A 20,837-nucleotide genomic window follows, 5' to 3' on the forward strand; every position below is an offset into this window, starting at 1 on the left:
GCTCCTGTGTCCTGACCGATGAAAACAATAAACGCCCATTCCCGGGTTTATGAAACTAATTTATTCCTGCAAAACCGTTCATTGAGCAAAGATCTAGTGAACAATTCAGGTTAGTTTGATTTTTTTAACAGTAAATAATCACAACCCACAGCACAAACAGCCACCTTGAGGGAAAGGATGATCTAATACGGCGTTTCTTCCCACAATGCTCAGTACCAGAGCGGTAAACACTGGACTGCGACATGCAAATTCGCAATAGGGGGCTGATCAAAAAAGGTCACAAAAATGGGCCTCATATGCAAATAGAATAATGGAAACATTGACTGGAAATCATATTTAGATGTTCTAATTCAATGCATGGTCAAAAGAAAAATGCAGAACCTGAAGGAACGGGTGTGTTCGCGAAACCAGCTGCAGGTCGGTCCACTCCCGGACAGCCAGGAGCGTCAAGGACAAGGGCTGGTGTCTGTATGTGTGTATGTATCTTAAACTGCTTGGAAACCCATGCAGGAGTTGGACACCGGGACATATCCCTAGAAAACCCAAACCCAGCAGACCGTGCTCCCTGCTCTTTCTAGTGCAGAGCCGTTAGCATCAACATGTCACCGTCCCCCCCACCACCTACTGCACTTCGAGCCCATCGCATGCAGCTCATCTGTTGCTATGGGAACCAGGCCTTTGATGATGCACAAGCTGGGCCGCTGCCCTTCTCCCTCCCAGTGGAGAGCTCGCGCGCTCTCTCTCTCTCTCTCTCTCTCTCTCTCTCTCGCTCTCACAAGCACCTCACCTTCAAGCCGTACGGAGGAGCAGCGAGCAGCAGCGCGGCGAGGTGTCTGCACGCTGCTGTGTACACGTGCTGCGCGAATGCGAAGGCGCACCACGCAAAGCGACGTAACACAGAGCCGCGCACAGCTGTGCAGCACACTGATGCAGTGCATGCGTGCCTGGGTGCGGCCATGCAAAGCCTATGAATCATCATTCAGGAACATCAAACACATCGATTTTGGAGTTATTTGTGCTGATTTTTAAATGTCACAAAATATCACAGAAGATTATGATATTCTGTACTGGCTTCAATTAAAAGTATTTCTCTCTCTCTCTCTCTCCCCCTCTCCCTCTCTTTCTCTCTCTTCGTCTCTGTCGTTCTCCCTCTCTCTCTGGACATGAGTGTAAAATTTAACAAAATCAATTATTAAAAAATACCGGAATTAGAGTGTGACTTATAGAGTTATCACATGCCGAGCCACAACCTACACCGCGGCAGGGATGATATGCAGGGTTACGCTGCTCCTCGTGTTCCAGCGCTCCTCTTCAGGAGGAAGGCAAAGTGTAACGTCACAGATCAAAGAGTGGCAATCGAAACAACGTTATTTCAGGATTGTTGCGCACACACCAACACACATACACACATAGGCTTTGACACACACCAGATTCGCTGACCACCCTGGTTCGCTCACAGGACAAATGCTGTTCTGCGGTTGCCATAGCGGCGGCAGCAGCGGCGGCGGCGGCAAGAGGGATGGAGTGGAACAGAGGAGGAGGAAAAAGCACGACAGGGTTCCTCACTGCCCCCTGTTAGGACACACGAGAGGGCTGGACAGACCGCAGCCATCCCAGGCTCATCGGCACACGGGAGGCCATTTTACTTCCATTCCGACAACGAAACAGCCATTCCCAGGCATCCGCAGAGCCAGCTTTGCAAGTGATCTCAACTTGCTCGAATTCTAAACAGCTCCAGTGTAAACGTATACAGCACAAGCAGGGAAAGGTGCCAGGAGGACAGAGCGCACGACTGCATGTTCCCGCTGCACAATGCTCTGCGAATTTATCTGATGTGAAAACGTCCCGTTATCGCCGGCTGTCCCGTCCACGTTTTCGCTTATCACTCGTGTTGCACATTCATCCACATGATTTCACACTTATCAGTTCGGAATTATGCCCCAAGAATACGAGATATCTCCAGCGAATGAGTAACGGAGAGATTATACACACGGTGTCATACAAATAGTCCAGTAAACTTAATTCCACGCATTGAAAAAATGCACGCGCTCCATGTGACTTCAGACTTGTCCGAAATTAACCTGAGCTTCTTGAGTATCTTATGTCTTAGAATACAAAAAGTAGTAATGACGGCATAGCGGGCTACAGGGTCGAGCCTGAAAAGGGACCCTGCTATTGTACCCTAGAGAAATGGGTAACTTGTAATAAAAACCATTACAGCACCAAGACTTCATCCTCAAGACCCCCAACAGTGGCGGCGCTGGCTATTCAGCACTAGAACCACCTGTAGATCCAGCAGGAGAGACAAGCAAAGGTCACAACCTGCTTGCAGAAATGAAAATGGAGGGATGGTTGCGGGGGTGTGGTGGCACGACGGGTTCAGCCAGTGTCCTCTGTGTGGTGGGTCTGGGGTTCGAGTCCTGTTTAGGGTGCCTTCAGATGGATGGGCATCCCGTCCGGGGTGTGTCCCCTCCCCGTTGTGCTCCGTGTTGCCGGGTTAGATGACCCTGCTTGGGACCAGCGGTCGTAGACGACGGATGGTTGCTCTGGTCATTTCAGAGAGACAGACTGCAGTTATGTCATTTCTAAGGGAGCAGAGAGCTCAGCGTTTCACTGCCTCCCTACAGAGTGGAGTCCAATGAGGAACAGTGCCAGTGACGATGCTGTCAGCAGTGACGCTGTCTCTGACCACACCCCAGCGGGAGAGCTTCTGCCGCTTCTCTCTGTTCCTCCCTCTGACACTCTCTGTGCCCCATCCCCTTCCCCCTCCCACACAAACCCGTAGCTCCGGGCAGATGAAGAACCAGAGTTTCTCTTCTCTTCGAAAATGATGTCATCCAGTGTTGTAGAAATCTCCCCTTGGGCTGAGCACTGGGAGCTGCAGCCCATGTGGCTTCGTTTTGTGGTGTGCGTCTGTCTGTGTGTGTCCATGCGTGTGCGCACAGGGCAGTTTACCCGTCACCATGGGGACACCGCTCTTTCACTGTAATTCAGATAAATGGTTCCTACCCCAACGTCAACGAAAGTTGGAAACATGTGAAGGTTGTATATTTTCGAAAAGTTGACCAATTAAAGACAAAGGCTCTTCAAATCATAGGGGTGTCGTCACAAGGTTGGCAAAACACGCGCGCGAGCACATAAGGAGCGGTACACACGTATTGTGTTGAACTGACCCTGTAGCTGCTGTGTGATGTTTCCTTCCATCAGTCATAGTGGACAGATTTGGGGCTGTGCTCCCTGTTTGTGCACGGCAACCGGGACGCGAGGGGCTTCTCCTGTGCAGCCGGAAGGGGGCACTGTGAGGTCCTATCAGCACCGCCTCTCAGCAACAGGATAAGAGGGGATCGAGACACACTCTGAAATGGGAGGAGTACACACCAGGCCCAAGGGCAGGGCAGGGCAGGGCAGGGCAGCCAAGGTCACAGTCCAGCTGCTAACACCCCGTCCCACCTACACCTAAGCTCCCATGTGGAGAGATAAAACCCTGGCTGCGGACCACCAGTAATTTCATGCCAATAGTCCAACACAAAGGCTTTGTTCAGGACAGGTGTATTGATTCAGGGCCACGGGTCCGACACCGCCCATTGTTTGAATATCCAAATACACAGCGTGTCCGTTGCACAGCAGGCACAACAGTTTTATGCACCTCAAGCCCCCTTCCCCTCTGGCCACCGTCAGCCTTGTCTTGTGCGTCTTCTGAATGTCTTTGGTCCTGTTTCAGGGATATGACAGTCATATTAGGCTCTCGATTGTGACTCACATTCTCTGTTTTCTCATAATTATCCAGGTGTAGACATCCCCCTGTGTGCCATATTCTCACTACTGCAAGGGCAGACTTGCCAAATCTAATGTACTGGAAATTTTAATTACCCCAAATCCTAGCAGGGACAGTAAACTGACCCATCAGGATGGGGGAGGGAGGGAGGGAGGGAAGGGGATGATTCCCAGACTCCACTGCAGCCAGCTGTGCTACTGGAGTGCGCTGATGTCCCATAATACCCGGCACAAGTCAAAGACTCCAAGCTTTGCTCTGGACACATGGATCTTTCCAGACTTTGATTCCAGGGATCATGGTCAGCCTGCTTTTGCTTTTTTTTTTTTTGAGTGCTTTAAAGAGCACTCAAACTTTCGACTGGTTAATTCTCAGCAGGCCTGACAAAGGTGCTCTTTAAATTTGGAGTGGTGTACCAAGATTGGTGGTGGGGAGAGGGGAGATCAACTGCTTTATAACCAAGGAAAATGCAATAAAACACAGAAGGCTGTCACACTTCAGCCGGCCAGCGAAGAAGCATTATCTGGGTCATTCTGAAACTGAGAGCCCATTTATAGCACCCTATAAATACCCACCTATCCCTACAAAATGGGCTGCAGAACATCACACCTTTTTAACGCATCAAACAGCAGCTTCTATCCTTACTCAACATCATTACTCGATGCATACATAGCAACACACACACACACACGAAGCTTTCATCCTTGTGTGATGACATCAAAAATGCACGCACACATGCACAGAGACATCAGTTCTGTTAGCCTGACATCAAACACACACACACACACACACACACACACACACACACACACTCACACGCTATTCTTCCAGAATGCTGGCATTCTCTTTCTTTGCACAGGTCACCTGCGTTCTGTGGGTGTGAGTTTGGGCGGCGCAGAAGCACACCCCTGCGGTGCCCTTGACTGGTGTTCTTTACCTCAGATGCTCCAGCAAAGATGCTGCTCTGTATATGGGTCATCATCGCTGAAACTAATAAATATATTTATCGCTCTCGAGTGAAAGTAAACGGCTGGACACAGACCGGGTGGCTTTCCCAGCACTGAATGCACATTTAACTGTCTCTCGAATTCTCTGTTTCCATCTTCAGCTTCCCTTTTCCCCTAAAACTCTATTCATTCTGACATCCACTATCATTTTGACAAGTGTCTTTTTCATAAAGAGTACAACTGACAGATTAAGGTAGTAATTTTATTCGAACGCTGATGAAAGCTATGATAAACACTAAAACATTAATAGTAAAATTATTTTATTTTTGTGTTATTTTCCCCTTTCTTCAGGAGAGAAAGATGTGTATTTAAATAGGAAATGTGACAGCAAGACTCCAAAAAACTTAAAGACGTACAAAGTCCCATTACCCTCTGTGCCCAGCCCCTTATTTTTAGTTATGAAAGAAACCCCAAAAAGCAAATACATAAAGTTCTTAGTTATTCCCAAGGCACATCAGCTCTCACATCATCTTAATGTAGATTATCTTTCACTGTTTTACAAACATACAAGCTCTAGATTTAAACACAAAACAGTAATTAATTCAACAACATAAAGAACTGTAAAGTACACAGATATGGACAGGTATTTCTGAGAAATAAAAAAACGACTGCGTTATTCCGACTTTTATAAGCAGTCTGTATATGCTTCAGCTGAACCACTTTCGAACAGACTTTTATGTAATCTCTTTGAAAAACCATTCAAGGATAGCAAGCTTAGTGAAATGAAAAGCAATGGTTTTCAGTATCAGAGATTAGAGATACTTCTATAAAATCAAAAAAGACACATGCTGACTTTGAGAAATCTGGAAATCAGATTTGACTCTAAATGTCAATTAATGAGTTGATTAATTTTTTTTCCAAGCAAATAAGTGACATTTAATTAAAAAAAAAATTCAAGGGCTATATTCTTTCACCTGTTATTGCTTAAAAGAACCTAGTTTTTATTCATATATTTTAAAAGATAATTCTCACTGTAAACTGTCTTCTCAAACCAAGGTCTGTATAAATATGAGACTGTTTCCCCATCGTTAGAACAGACCAGTGATGGAACTCGCCCAACAGAATGGTATTTCAGAGCAAATCTTTCTCACCAAGATGGCTAAAAATAACACTGTTTAGACTTCTTTGTTTGAAGACCATCATACTGGATTTGCTTGTCTTCTGTAGTACACCTTCAGCAGTCATCAGACCTCACATGCCTTATAATCTATGCAATTATTATTCCTTTTCATGTCTTGCATGCACTGAGTGTTGTCTTTGAAAGCTTTAAACACATTAATCACACATTTACAACTGGAAACGTTGGCGATCGAAAGGTTTTTAGTGCTGCAATGATCCTGTCACGTAAAAGAACCAACACCACCTTCAAGTTCTGAAACATACTTCTGTGAGATATACTCTAAGTACGATGTCTCCGTTTGTGCCGTGTTCAGAGTTATGCTAATGGTTTCACTGGTTTGGACCAAGCCGGTACACCTCTAGTTCTACACACCAGGGACCCAATGCCGCCTGCAGCTCAGCAGTACGCCTTTGTTCCGTATCTGTGTGCCATTGTGGATTGTAACTGGAAATATCACTCTCTTGTCACTGGAAAGGTGGGGAGGTTTAGGAAGGGAAGGAAAAGGAAGAGACAGAAAAGCTATGTTGTGCACCGCACTCAGTTGCCTTTTTTCACAGTCTGCATTACTTTACTTTAAGAGGCTCTTAGGGCACGTACAAGGGGGTATAAATCCATAAATCTGTCTTGGAGAAGCACCTCATCACATCAGGCATGTTCCAGAAGCGTAGCCCAGGGGAACTTTGCAACCTTGCCGGAACAGAATGTTAAATCCAGTCTCCTGACCCTTCCATCTGACTGTAATCCTCGATCCATAAAGTGATCGCATTTCTCCTTTCTTTCAGTTTTCCTTTGTTCTAGCTTCTTCTCTCTCACCCTCTGTTCCTATTTCCATCTCATAGCATCAAATAAATACAACATTGATGGAAAATATACAGGCACCGACAGTAACAATGGTTCAAGAATGAAGGGCTGCAGGTTTGTGATTTATTCTACCATGGCCACCACAGCCAGCCTGGCCGCATATTATACACACTTTAAATCAGGTCGCCCCCTCTCCTCCAGTACTCACACACTCTGGAGAGAACCTACATGCATTATACAGTCCGCAGACTCATCGTGCAGCCTTTGGTAATAGGACGTACTGAACATACAGAACTGCTCCACATTTCAACCCTCCCCATGACTATAAATAGTCAGCTTTGCAGCAGCCAAAAGAGGGACGAAGTACCGGCCCTGCAGTGAAGGAGGTACAAGAGTGTTTGAGGAGAAGTTGCAGGCTCTGGCTAGGAGATGGCGTGGGGTTCAGGTAAGATATGGCATTACAGGAAACACTTTACACTTTGGCAAGTCAGACAATGTCACAGAGCCTCGAATGAACCTGCCCACCTCCCCCCTGAACACTGCCATTCTGCCAAAGAGGTAAAATTACCTCACGTCATTCTATAAACAGTAATAACAGTTCACTTTGTCCATGGCTGTCTCTTTTATCTTGATGCAAAAGGCTTGCAGTAAAATGGCCTAAGGATTCGAGCATTATTACAGCTCTCTGCACACAGTTTGCTGTAGACAGAGAGGAGTGATGTAAATATCTTTAAATATCGGAGAAATAGCGATCTGAACAATTCCCCGTGGGCCCATTAAACTCGTAAGGAGGGATTCACTTAGTATTTGCTCCTTGGTGAGACTCAATGTTCTGCTCATTTGGAGATGCACTCTATCAGATCCATCCTCCGTTCTGATAGCTTCAGCATAAATCTGCTGTCACTGAAACTCCTGACTGCTTGACATAAGGGTTATTACTTAGGTCTGATTCAATACTTAAATTGCTTTGTAATTACTTGCCTTTGCAGTTAATGATGAACGTCCTACAGACGTAGTATTTATTTAGTATACATTTACATTAACCCATTGCTTCTGTACTGAGGTTTGTGCATCTACGCTTCTTAATCACGATCTTCATCAGTCACTGTAGAGGCTGTGGTCTCGAAGAAATTCCATCCTGCTCTTAGCGGTGTGTGGCTATCCCCAGCGCATCCCTTGTCTCAGCTGTGAATGAATACAGCAGGGGAAACGATAGCTTTCCCTATCAAAAACACCAGTCCATTTTCCGCTGCGGTTCGTTACGCTGCACGCAAGAAGACCATATAAGCACTGTCCTGCTGCCATATCCATGACAACCCTTCGGAGTGTCACATTTGCTTTTTTCATCCTTTCTCCTTGAGGCCATTAATGTCTTCCCTGCCTTTACTACATGAACCCTCACTCATCCATCCTTTAAGCGACGGAGGTGTGGCACTGCATAGGCATCTCTGGGAGTCTTCTCATTCTAGGATAGAATCTGATTCTAGGATATATTTACAAAAATTGCTACTTGAGTCTTCCACAGTACTGCCTTTAAAGGTAACTGAAGGCGCATTAGTTGAAGCCTGGAAACATCCGGTCCAAAGAGGACAGTAATGGGACCAAATTAGGAGAGAAGACCTGAGGGAAAGGGGAGCATATGGGGGAGCATATAACATGATGCTTTTGGCTTTGCTGAAAAGCTGCCTGAAACCTAAGTCAAAGGCACATTAAAAGTGAATCCCATAGGACCCAATAGGCAATTGCTGTCCCATTGTCGTGGCAAAGCTGGAGCTGTGCTGTGATCAAAATAGATAAGTTATCAAATTTCACAGTCAATGCTACAGCAGCAAAAAGAACATTCTCAAGAGCTTGTACCTGATCATTGTGCTCCACCCTCTATCTGGGTGCTTCAGAGTCCTCCCACTGTCCAAAGACATTTGATGTTTTGGGTCATTCTGTAAATGTGAAATTATCCTTCATGTTTACTTGTCTGATTGCCTGTGATAACATGGCATCTGACCCAGTGTGCCACCTCCTTATGCCCTGTCCTTGCAGGCCAAAGCTATAGGGCACTGTAACTCAGCACTTATTTATTTATTTTATTTATTTATCGTATGATCAAAAACAGATCTTCAGCAACATAGAACTCTGCACTGAAAAAATGGTTTCTGAAAATGGATGGATGGATATTTCTACAGTAAGTGTATTCCAAACAGAAATAGTAAAACTGTCATTCCATAGCTATTCCTCAGTCTTTCTTCAGTACCTACAAGTATGCAGAGAATTGAGAAATCCTGTAGCCTGTGAGCTTTGGTGAAGTTCATTTCAACTGTCTTGCTTAATACAATGACTATATAAGCAAAAATGTGTGTATCACATATAGTGGAATAGAATGCTGGCAGAACAAACAGTCTCCCGGTTCCAGTTTACTAGGGTCTGTGGGACTGTTTGGATCTATCTGAGAGACACAAACTGCCGTCAGTCTTAGCAGAAAACGTCAGATCATATCTTAAAGGACAGAAGTGGCCACAATTTATCATTTAATATGAGGATTCCTAGTATGACCCTGCATTGTGATGTTGGACTAGGAACTGGGTGTTATTTTTATAATTCTTGTGTTTCCTCTTCCGGCGATGGGGCAAACATCTAATTTTGTGTGTTACGTCTCTACATCCATGGGAAATTGTGGTGGTTTGAAAAGAAGGACACAGTGAAGGTCCTTCAGGTGCACCCTGGCTTCGCTGAAGAGCAGAGGAGAGGTGCTGCTTGAGTCTCTCAGTCAGAGGAAATTTAGCACAATACTCCAAGGTGAATTAAGGAGAATCTCCAACTGTAAAACAGTTTGTTCCATAACACTGGATTCCCTCCATTTGGTATTGCTGGTGAGTTCGACTTCAGCTGAGAATGTTACAGACTTTCCCAAAACTAATTGTTTTTGGCTACTCCAGAGCTCCAACTAGAAGTAGAGCAGACGTTCCATTTTCCAGATTTTTGTCTGATTTCATTTAATATCCCATAAAATGTTTCTCAAAACATGAACTGTGCAAAGCGTTCTTTAATGGGAAGTTAAACAGGGATGCCATCGCAATTAGACCCATAACCACAAAAGGATGTTACTTACACACTTTTTATTTCTAAACTCTCTCTCTACTCACATTGTGGATTGTACACATATATCAATCCAAACCAAACTGTACTGGATCAGTTTCACTGGCAAAATGCAGAAAACCCCAAAAACTCGAGTTTGGATGGACGGAGGTGTTCTGAGAAATTAAAACAGTACCGATGAAAAGAAACAAAGACAACCACTAGGCAGAAGAAAAGGAAGACTACAGAGGGATGGGGAGATTCCCATGTTGTACCATGCTGCTTAGAATCCCTGACTGCCAGGAAAAACCCCTACCAACTGAGGGTCAAGGGTGGCATGAAATTCAAGGAAGTGGGAGATAGACTGAGCTATCACTCTTCATCTCTGATTCATAAGCTCTGGTCTGCTTCACTGCATTAGGCATCAAACCAGAAACATCATCTCAGCAACAGCTCACATTCCCAGAGGCAGAGAGAGGTAAATACACACATACTATATATATAAGAACTGGTTCAACTGGTGGCAAATCAACATTAGATCAACATCACGACAAAGACACATTACTCACTCTCCACAAATTCTTATCCTGAGGCAGGGTTGCAGCAGTCCAGCACCTACCCCAGAATCATGGGGTGTTAGGCTAGGTAGGGTTCACCGCAAAAGGGACATCAATGTTCATTGCGGGGAAGCCACATACACATGGCCACACACTATGAGAAATTTAGAGCGATGAAATAACTTGAAATAAAGCTCTTTGGACTGTCAGAAGAAACCCGTGGAAAAAGGGAGAACATAATACTCCACACAGACTGAGCAGGGCTCAAATCTACATCCAGCTGTGCTGCCCAAACATTGTGAGGTACCCACACTACCTGCTGTGCCACAATGCTGCCCACACAGACATTTACACAGAATGCAGTTCATCCATTGACATTTAACAAACAAAAAACCCACACGTGTTTGGACTGCAAGAATTTAGGCTGTATTTAAATTTATTCATTTAGCAGGATCAAAATCACTCTGTCTTCACCAGATACCCCCTGATGTATCCAGCTGGTGCCACTGTTCATAACTGTACATAAACCATAGTGAGACACCACCCTGAGAAGCTGGAGCACAGAGGCCAAAAACCCTAACCCAGAGACTGTAAGAGTTGCCATGTTTGCTCTAAAACACAAAAACGTTGGCTTATTTATATTGTCATCGACACACAAGCACAAAAACACAACAAACGAGCACCTCGGCCACTGCTTTTTAAGTGCATCTCCACCAGTCCTCAAAATATGTTGCATTCAAGTGTAACCTTGGCAACAAGTCTGATTTCAGAATAATTGTCCAGCACTTTTAAGGAGAACACAGCAAAATACACTAACTCCATCTTATCATCCCATGCATAGCAGCAGGAAAATGCTGAAACATAAATCATTCCTCCTCCCACAACAAACAGCCACATTAAGCAACTCTTTTCATACTGAATGCATCTAAATCATGGCCTCGTAAAAAGCCTTTCGCAAAGGTGAAACCCGTCAAGAGAAAAAAGCCACAGTTACTCACCAGGTTGGAGTTGGTGGCATTGGAGTCGTCCTCAGGAAAGGGGATGTAGACAGCTAAGGCCACACAGTTAGCAAAAATAGTCAGCAAAATTATTATTTCAAAGGGTCTGGGAAACACCAAGTCAAGGAAGAACAGATGGAAAATGTTGAGCAAAAGGATCCTGTCAAACTGTTTCCCAACCATACTACATAAAACATCTGCTTGGTCATAAGGCCAGGATCAGCCCGTGTATGTCCAAGGTTCACACGGGATGGTCGCGTGGCTGGCAGGAAGTCAGCTGAAGGAGATTTTGTCACTGGTGTCTGCTCTCATCATGTCAGCAACCCCTGCTTCTCATGCATGCGGTTCAAAACCATTCCCCTTTATTATGGTCACAACAGGAAGAGGTCCAAGCCATTAAAAAGCCCCAGATCACCTTGGGCTACTGCATCTGGGCAGAAAGTCAGAAACAGGAATTTTTTAGCATTTTTTTGGTGTTTCCAGTTGGTCTAGTCCTTTTGGAGTAACTTTCTTTGTGAGTCATTCCTGGCTCCCCAGCTCTGTACCAAAACCAGATGCTGGTGGCTGGGTCTGTACCTGTGCCTTCTGGGGTGCCAACAGCTTCCACTCAGCAGATCCATACTCCTATAGTAACAGCTCTTTGGAGTGACGTTTGGGCAGCACAGTGGCACAGTGAGTAGCACTGGTGTCTTACAGCACCTGGGTGGTGCAGGATGATGTGGGTTCAATCTCCACTCAGTCTCTGTGTGGAGTTTGCATGTTCTCCTTGTGTCTGTGTGGGTTTCCCCCTGGTGCTCTAGTTTCCTCCCACAGTCCAAAGACATGCTATTCAGGTTCACCCATAGTGTGTGAGGGACAGTGTGTTCCACTGATGTATGGATGAGTGACCAATTGTAAGTTGTGTATCTAGCAGTGTAAGTCACCTTGGTGAATAAGGTGTGTGGGCTGATAATGCTACATAGAGTTCACTGGAAGTCACTTTGGAGAAAAATGACTGCTAAGTAAATGTCATGCAGTAAAGTTCATGTGGGGTTCTGTCTCACTGTGGTATTCTGGTTAACCTGGTTCCAGTGCTAGTTCAAGTCCTGTACACAGAACTACAAGGCCATGGAAAGAGTGGGTCCAGTTAAATAAATGCTGCTATAAATAGTGAACACATATGTGCAAACTGCATGTTTACATTCAGTTTCACAGGTTTCCATGGCTATGCCCCTCAGGTGGAGAAATGACGGTTACACTGTAAACACTCCTGATGGGGTTAAAAAGGGTCCAAAAAAGTAGCAGAAGAAATGCCAAAACAAGGGTCACAAAGAGCAATGACAGCATGCTACTTATCATACTGAAACCAATCTGCTTTTTGGCATTTTGCAGGAGCCATTAATGTAATAAGTAAATGTCATGTTTACACTAATGTTGTTTCACACAAATAAGGCAAGGAGATGGCCTTTCCTTCCCCTCGCTCCGCATTTCAGGCAGTGCTCATTCACTGGCAAAGACATGATTGCCACTTATGCATGACACGTAAGCCTTTAGTAAACTGAAAAGCCTCGGGGGCGGCGGGGGGGGGGGGGGGAGATCACAGGGGTGGGGAAGACTGTCAGTCAGCTCTGAGGGCGAGTCTGGGCTGTCCAGCCCAAGGTGTGCCCTGCAGTCTAAGCTTCCATGGGCCATGTTGGGTTTCTCCACCCGGTAACAGCAATGAGATGTGCTGACTCAGGACCACACAGCGCTCTCACGCGGTCCCATCTGACCTGTTGAAGCTGGTTGACATGGCAACAATGACAGGAAGGAGAGGAGCTGTAAAGTGGGGCCAGTGTCCCTGGAGACTGAACTGTTCCAGCAGGGGGATTGGAAGGGGGGGGGGTCCTCTTTGTTCCAGCACTAAAGGTATAGAACATCTAGTCTCCAAAAATAACCTGCATGACATTGGGAGGGGAGGGGAAACACGCCGGCCTTAGAAAAAAAAAAAAAGGGAAAATAGCACTACTGGAAATTTTAGATTTCTTTGGCTCAGCATGTATTGACTTGTGATCCATGAAGTATTCTACTTCCTTCTGTTACTCATTCAACAGCCACCAACCTGATATTCTATGTCCACACACCTTCTTTTGCTATGTGTCTCTTTTCAATGCTGAAGGTGATGGGGGTGGGAATATGGGTGCGAATAGGGGTTAGAGGTTGAAGGTGCAGCGTTTAATCAGTCTGCATCCTTCTCAGCTGGTCCTTGGGGAGGTCCATCTCTGGGAGCCACCCCACCTCATTAGTGGGGAAATGCGTCAGGGTGGGACGGGGGGGTTGCTCACAGACGATATAGTGGTTATCTACGACCCACTGATTATTATCTAGACCTAACCGTGCACAGAATCCAGACAACCAAGCCATTACATTCAATGGACTGGAATCTGCTTTGACACGAGAAATGCGGGAAATGAGGAACGCTTGGTGGCATGTGGTGGTGGAAGAGGTTCACGGCACACAGACAGATTGTCCCCAATCTTGCTTGCGTGAGGGGGGCAGTGCATAATGTCGAAAGGGTTTACGCGGGATATCTGCCGCTTCGTGACTCATCGACAGGCTCCCCCTCCCTCCCAAATAATTCCCTTCTGTATTTCTCCCTCCGCTCACCACTGGCAGCTTGCGCATGCTGGGCATGGCACACAGGGCTCAGACATACTCGGCAGTGGATGACGATGACGCAGACCCCCCTCTGACAAACTCATTACGCTGAGCGAACCAGCCACCTCACAGTCCCTTTGTGGGTCTTCTGTCTTTTTGTTTGCTTAAAAACATGCTTTCAATCGTCCCATGCTGTACAATATGTAATGGAAGAGGAGAGAGATTCACAAAAACAAATAATTCAATAAATTATATTAAAATATGTTGCAATTTTCAAATGCCACATGACAATCTATACTATCAGACTAACAGAAACTGTCCCTTTAGTTCAAGGCTCTGACATGTTGTCTGGGCTACTTTGATGCAAAGCTTGCAATCTCTAGATCTTCATCATCATTGGACATTCTCACCTGCATATATACCCCGACCCAGCTCCCCAGGTGAACCCTTCCTACATGTCCAATGTTCATAAAACGTCATCAGATACAAAGAACCAGTCTACTTGCTTTGAAGACACCCAGGCTGGCCCAGCCGCTGACCCAGAACAAAAAAGGATACTTCCACTCTACGATGCTGATACAGGCCCGCCGAATGGGGTTCTTGAGGGTGAGGCAGAGGAGAGCACGGGGCGGGCGTGTGGCTGCCGTGCTGGCCTGCTTCTTGGGCTTGCCGTAGTGCTGGCGCTTGCGCTGCGTGGAGCTGGCTGTGGAGATGGGGGCGCCAGCATTGCCCATCAGCTTGGCCTGCCGCGCCGCGTCGATGGCCGCCTGCCAGGACAGCGCGGCCCCCGGCGTGGGGACGTGCTCCGGGGCCAGCCCCACTACCGTGTGTTCACGGTCGTTCAGGCTGGCCGGAGGTGCCAGAGACGGGCTCGAGTAGTTGGAGCCTGCGGTGGGACACAGGGAGAGTGGTCAAGCAACAAACATCGCCCCCCTCAACTCATACACGCCAGGGATATATCAGCCCCAAGTTCTGCGTGGGGTGATGAAGCGTGCGTAACATTTGTCAGCTCTTACTGAAAGGCAAACAGCATCACTGATGAGAGAGAAGGCTGCATCAGTTCAGTTAGAGGATAATTAGCTCAGCTGAGTGCTTAAAGTGTTCAGCTGGACGGAGAAAGCCCACAAGCACGGTCAACGTGGGATCCGTGCTGGACTGCCCCCTTGTTTAGACCGTGGTGTCCCTTAACTCACAGAAGAAGACATGCCAGTGCAGCCCAGCATCGAAACCAAAGGCACTTCTGTGGCTCGTTTAGATGGACAGCTGCGTTTTGATTGTTTTTGCCAAACAAGAAGTCCTATGGAACAAATACGAGTGCAAACACCTGTCGCTCCTCCTCCACCGCTGAGGGAGGAGACGGAGCAATTTGTACCATAGTAACACCGAGGTGGCGGTTATTTTCAGTCGTGTGTGTGTGTGTGTGTGTCTGTGTTTTTGTGCATTTGGTGTACATACTGTAAAATAAAAGAAACATAAATTAATGCATTTGCATAATGTTGGCAGAGAGATATGCCAATTGCCAGGAAAACAGCCAAGTGGTCCGATTATTTCTGAATCCATATCTTTTGAGGCACACTAAGTGACATTCTTCTCACCTGGTTGCTCAGCCAACCTTTATTTATCCACAGATTGGACCATACAATTACCTTATTCATATATTAAATGAAATTCTCTGTCCTATTAATCATTGCTTTATTCCACCTTTTTGTGAATCATAGTGATCTAGTAGTTGCCTTTATCTAGGCTGACACGGCACAATTCAAGATCAGAGCAACTTTATCAGTCCGTTTTACCCAACATGTCCTTACTGTACTATGCACACAGAAGCCAACTAGGACTCAGAGGGTACCCGGGACATGAAATGTTCACCTCCCAGATTTCCCCAGGGCAAAATGGAAGAACGGAGACAAACAGGGTTTTTGAGAGAAATCAGTGCCTCAGAAGGACGCCTCTGACATCCTCACCAGTGAAGAAGAACACACACACACACACACACACACACACACACACACACACACACACACAATGTCCACAACCGCTTGTCCCCAAGTGGTGCTGCAGCGAACCCGAGCCTAACCCGACAGCACAGAGCATAAGGCCGAAGGGGAAGGGGACACACTCCGGATGGGACGCCAGCCCACCGCAAGGCACCCCAAGCAGGACTTGAACCCCAGACCCACTACACAGCAGGCAAAGAAGAACAAGTGCAGCGATGCACCTCACCCTACAATTCACCATGCTGCTACAGTAATGTGGCGTTCCCCTCAATAAGGCATGCAGACTATGGATCAAATGGAACTAACTTTGCTCTTTTTCTTTTCAAGGCTACATTCACAAGATGACCATTGTAATTTAATTTTGTGTCTGTTCTGGTACGAGTTTCAGGTGCTTTTATTTATGCTCAGCTTTCAATTTCTCTGCTGGTGGAATGTAAGATGAGTTCATGTGCCGCATACACCCTTCTCTGATTACCGAAAATAAAACTGCATTTAAGCAGTGTGGTTATTTAGTGGCCAGTTAGAAACGTCTGTACCCCATTAATGGCACCATGCGTACGTACATATACAGATGACTGGACTAAAAGCAGCCATTTATTTTTAACAGTAACAGTAATGGAGCCTTGTTTTGGTGTCATCTGTAATGAGATAAACAGAATTGGGTTCTGGTCTAGGAAGTTTCCAAATTACTTTTCAGAATTTCATGTTGACCTGTTTTGTTTTTGCGCAAATAATTGCGAATATTCTCGTGAGGAACGGATACTACTTTAAGCACATTTTAATTCCAGTGGCGACGTTCAGGTTGAATTAATTCCCCACTTGATGTGTTCTACCACAGACAAACAAACGGGACTTTGCCTAATGAATTTGAGAAATTAAATTGTACGCAGCCTGCGCAGTAGAGGGTGAACAGTTGTATCAAAACAAAACAGGTGTATTGGTGCTTCAGGAGGATGTACTGTACCGCCTCATAAAAATCATCATGTAACAAGCAGTGTCTATAAGCAGTTTATGATGTAGCTGGAATACTATATATATTTAGACTGAGGAACAATTTCAGCAAATTTGCGGTCCGAAATTCCGTGTTAAAATCAAAAGGCAGTGGACACACAAAACACTGAGGCTGGAGAAAGACCTGCAGATATGACAGGGACTAAACAAGACAATAAGATGCTAAGAGAGGCCCCGGTACGGATGCTTCGATTTGCTTGCAGTTTTCATATTATTTTTTTCAACAAATTCATTCCTGTTACATATTTTGCTCAAGGACATGACAGCAGGGTCAAGTTCTGCAACCTGAGCAAGCATTGCTTTTGACTGAACATCAACATCCTTAACAGCTATGCCACCTGCTGTCCTATACCTTTCACTGTTAAGGACGGACCCCTAGATGCTTTCTCTCACTTCTCTGCGGGAGATTTATGTTTAACAGAATGAGGTGAAAACCTCCTAACTAAACTCAGCTGTATGACACTTGTTACCCTTCAGCCAGAAAATGTCAGGCAGGGGTGCAAGGCTCATGTCTGGCAGAGCTCAGGGGCAGCTGGCTGTCAGCAGGAAAGACAAGCTGCCTCGCCCAAGAAAACCTCCTTGTGGGCCACTGTTTGTCAAATGGTTCAGACCCCAAGAAAATGATGTAAGGCGTGCAAGATTTACTGAATGATTTTTAGTTACTCTTAGAAAGACCAGAAATGTACACAAGCTTCCACTCCTTTAACTCCTTAACGTTGTTCTCTAGATGTAAAGAAATGGCCCAAATTCCTCCACCTTTCCAAATTAATGTTTTCATTACAGCTTTATTTAGTTTGATAAAATTAGAAAGGCCACCAAAACAGCAGTGGGGATGTCACTGCCACACTCATGCCATCGACACAATGCAGAACACCTGAGGGAACAGCAAGGGGAGAGGCACAAAAGGCTACAGAAGAGCAGTAGCCACTGCGGAACCTCGTTCAGCCATTCTACTCCCTACTGTGTGCTCTGTTGCTTACCTTTCCCGTTCTCCCGTCTTCGCCCCTGTTCCTTCGCCTAAGTCCTGACCAACCCTTCATTGCTTAGTGTGTTTTGACCAGTGCCTGTACTTTGACAATGACTTTGGATTATCCCTATAGCCACGTTCGCACATCGACGACCTTGCCTGTCTTGAGACCACGATTCCTGGATTCCCCGCCATAAAATCCGGTGCTCTGCAATTGTGCCCAACCCTCTACTTCAGGGCTAGGAACATGGCAGTCACCAACCCCTCTAATTCTGCTGTCCTGGCCTAGGCCAGACCAGGCTCATAGACGCTCCTTGATAGTTGCGTTGACTGTCATGACTTGACCAAGCGTAAATAAATGCGAGCGCAAATTTATTTTATCTTATCGCGGCCAGTATCTCAATATCTTATCGCCTCGGTCATTACCATCAAATGGGATAAGATATATACTGAGAATTCTGGGAGTGCACTAGGGAAAGACTGAGAAAATGCTAGAGGGACAATAGGATGAGGGACACGCAGATTTTTATCTTACGACAAGTCCACTCACCTCTCCAAGCCAAACACCACATCTGGCACAACAGTGCAGAGCTCCAGTTGATGCACCAACAGTGAAAAGAACAAGCTAGAAGTCAAATGAAAACAAGTTGGGAGAAGGGGTGTGGTAACTGAGCCCCCTAGGGCAGAACGCAACTCTTAGTGGGCTGAGCTGGAATGCGCATTCTTCTGCGCGTCCACTTCTGTTTGCAGTTTTCCAAGTTCAGCTCATCACGGAGCCTGAATGAAGGCTACAGAGAGGATAAAGCAAAATGGGAGGGAAGAAGGGAAGCCCTGCACTGCCAATTTTCTAAAGTTCAAAACATATAATTCATAAATGTGTTCACTTTGCATCGCAGATTCACAGAGCAATGAGTAAACAAGAGCCATTTACCTTTCCGACGATGAGACACTCTTGCATAAGCCACAGAGAGAGATTTGAATGCATTCATTTAAATCTATTAGAGCAGTAATAAATGGAATGGTAATATTGGCAATTTAATACAACCAGTGATAGTTACTTTCTATTATCTCTCATAAACGTAATATCATCGAAACTTCACCAACACAGAAACATTATCAAACACATCACATGTGTCGATGAGAAAAATGACTGCTTCACAATCATTGGGACTTGTGTTGTCAAACGTATGTGCCAATTATGAACCTATATTCATTCATGAAAGTCTTTGGGTATCTCTTTTCAATCAAGCACTATCAGATATTTAACAGGATATGAACAGCTATGATTTAGTGTTATCCATCTGAATGATTCATTTCCAGCCAAATGAGGCTGCAAGTGCTTGGAAAGCAAGCAGAGTGTGACAGCCAGTAAAGATAGAATGAAAGGAACTCTATTTTGTAGTACCTAGTATTGGTGGGGAAGAAGGACAGTTATGCAGGAGAAGGGTGACAGCCCATTTCAACCACGCTACTAAGATTGATACAGGTCTGAGAAGAACAGTATCAAGAGGGAATGAGCTCTCCACCACAGAGCTGCCAACAACCCCAAGGACACAACACCCGGTACCAGATGCTGCTGACAATCCTGATCAATAATATTTCCCCACAGAGTCGGCTGTTTCGTGGCAATAACGTTCTCTGATGAGACGGGAAGAAAAAAGCCCCCCTCCTCTGGCTGTGGCTGACCCAGTACTAAACAGAAATACAACACGCAGGGCAAAGAAGAATGTGGAAATCATCTGGTAGCTCCTATTGCACCTTGGCTGATAACTGCTTAGTCAAAGTACTTATTTATAGTGCTCCCAGTCTAACTTAATCAATTGAGAATTTGGAATAATTGACTGATCACAAGCATGCCATTCCCAAACCGAAGAAAAGAATTCCCACGATACACAGAGATCATTCATCTTTGCCAAAAGTATGCTTAAAAAACATACAAGGCCGGTGCACGAGACATACTATACTACACTACACCACAGCTTACCATATTACACTATACATTCTCATTATTCCCCCATTTATATGGCTGGACATTATCAGAAGCACATTTGTTAAGAGTTAAATGTCAGGTGCTTTTCAAAATCTTAAACACAAAGCTCTACATTGCCAGTTCTGTAAAAAAATGCCCTGTGCAGGTAAAATATTTGACAAAACCGTTTTGCTCACTCCTGGACTTGGAAAAAGTAAAAAACTGAAAAGTGAACATGCATTTTTATCTTACTGGAAAATTATTAATATTATATGTTTTTTTTTTTTGGTTGAGTCGATGATAAGATACCAGATGGAATTTAGATTAAAATCAGTTGCAGGAAATTTAAAAATATGCAATAAAATATCCAAGTACTATTAGAAAAAACACACAAAATGTTCAATTGACAGAATAAATCATGTCATCACATGTTAATTCATAGGAAAAGTCACATTAAGAAAACATTGTGATGCACTGACAACAAAGAAACTAAAATATGATGAGTAAAAGCAGCTTGCATTTATTAAAAAAAAAAAGTCTGTCACAAAAATAAAGCTCTCTTTACATCACTCTCAGACACAAAAATACAGACAGACAGACCGACCAACAGAGAAGGATTCCGGATGACTTGATTTATAAAGCATACCCAGGAAGACACATATTACAGACCGTTTTTATAAAATTCTCAAAAGCTCTGAAATGTAAAAATGTCAAATTACTGGCAAAATAAGAATTGACTAAAACAAGAATGAATTCTGACATTTTAAAGCCTTTTTGAGATGTTGGAATAGCCTAAAAAGATTTCTGTAATGCAAAATGTCAGCCAATTGCTTTGTACGTCTATCCCAGTGAGTGTAATACGAGAGGAGGACTGATTTTTAGGGTGCCCGTATGCATATGTTGAGTGGGCGGTGGGCCATTTGAGGTGCCGTCCCCTAGTGGGGCACCACCCC

The 20,837-nt window shown here is 45.0% G+C and overlaps 1 protein-coding gene across 4 annotated transcripts in view; it reads right to left on the reverse strand.

Annotated features, from left to right (window-relative positions):
* The window catches only part of cacna1c (calcium channel, voltage-dependent, L type, alpha 1C subunit), a 184,721-nt gene that overhangs the window by 131,149 nt on the left and 32,735 nt on the right, over positions 1–20,837 (reverse strand). For all 4 annotated transcript variants that reach the window (XM_029247299.1, XM_029247298.1, XM_018729988.2 and 1 more), the window contains exons 2-3: positions 14,499–14,826; positions 11,325–11,430 (exon numbers count right to left, since the gene is read on the reverse strand). In XM_029247299.1, the coding sequence (XP_029103132.1) occupies positions 11,325–11,430; positions 14,499–14,826 (434 nt within the window). The remainder of the gene's footprint in view (positions 1–11,324; positions 11,431–14,498; positions 14,827–20,837) is intronic.

This window comes from Scleropages formosus, chromosome 21, assembly GCF_900964775.1.
Source record: "Scleropages formosus chromosome 21, fSclFor1.1, whole genome shotgun sequence".
Taxonomy (NCBI): domain Eukaryota; kingdom Metazoa; phylum Chordata; class Actinopteri; order Osteoglossiformes; family Osteoglossidae; genus Scleropages; species Scleropages formosus.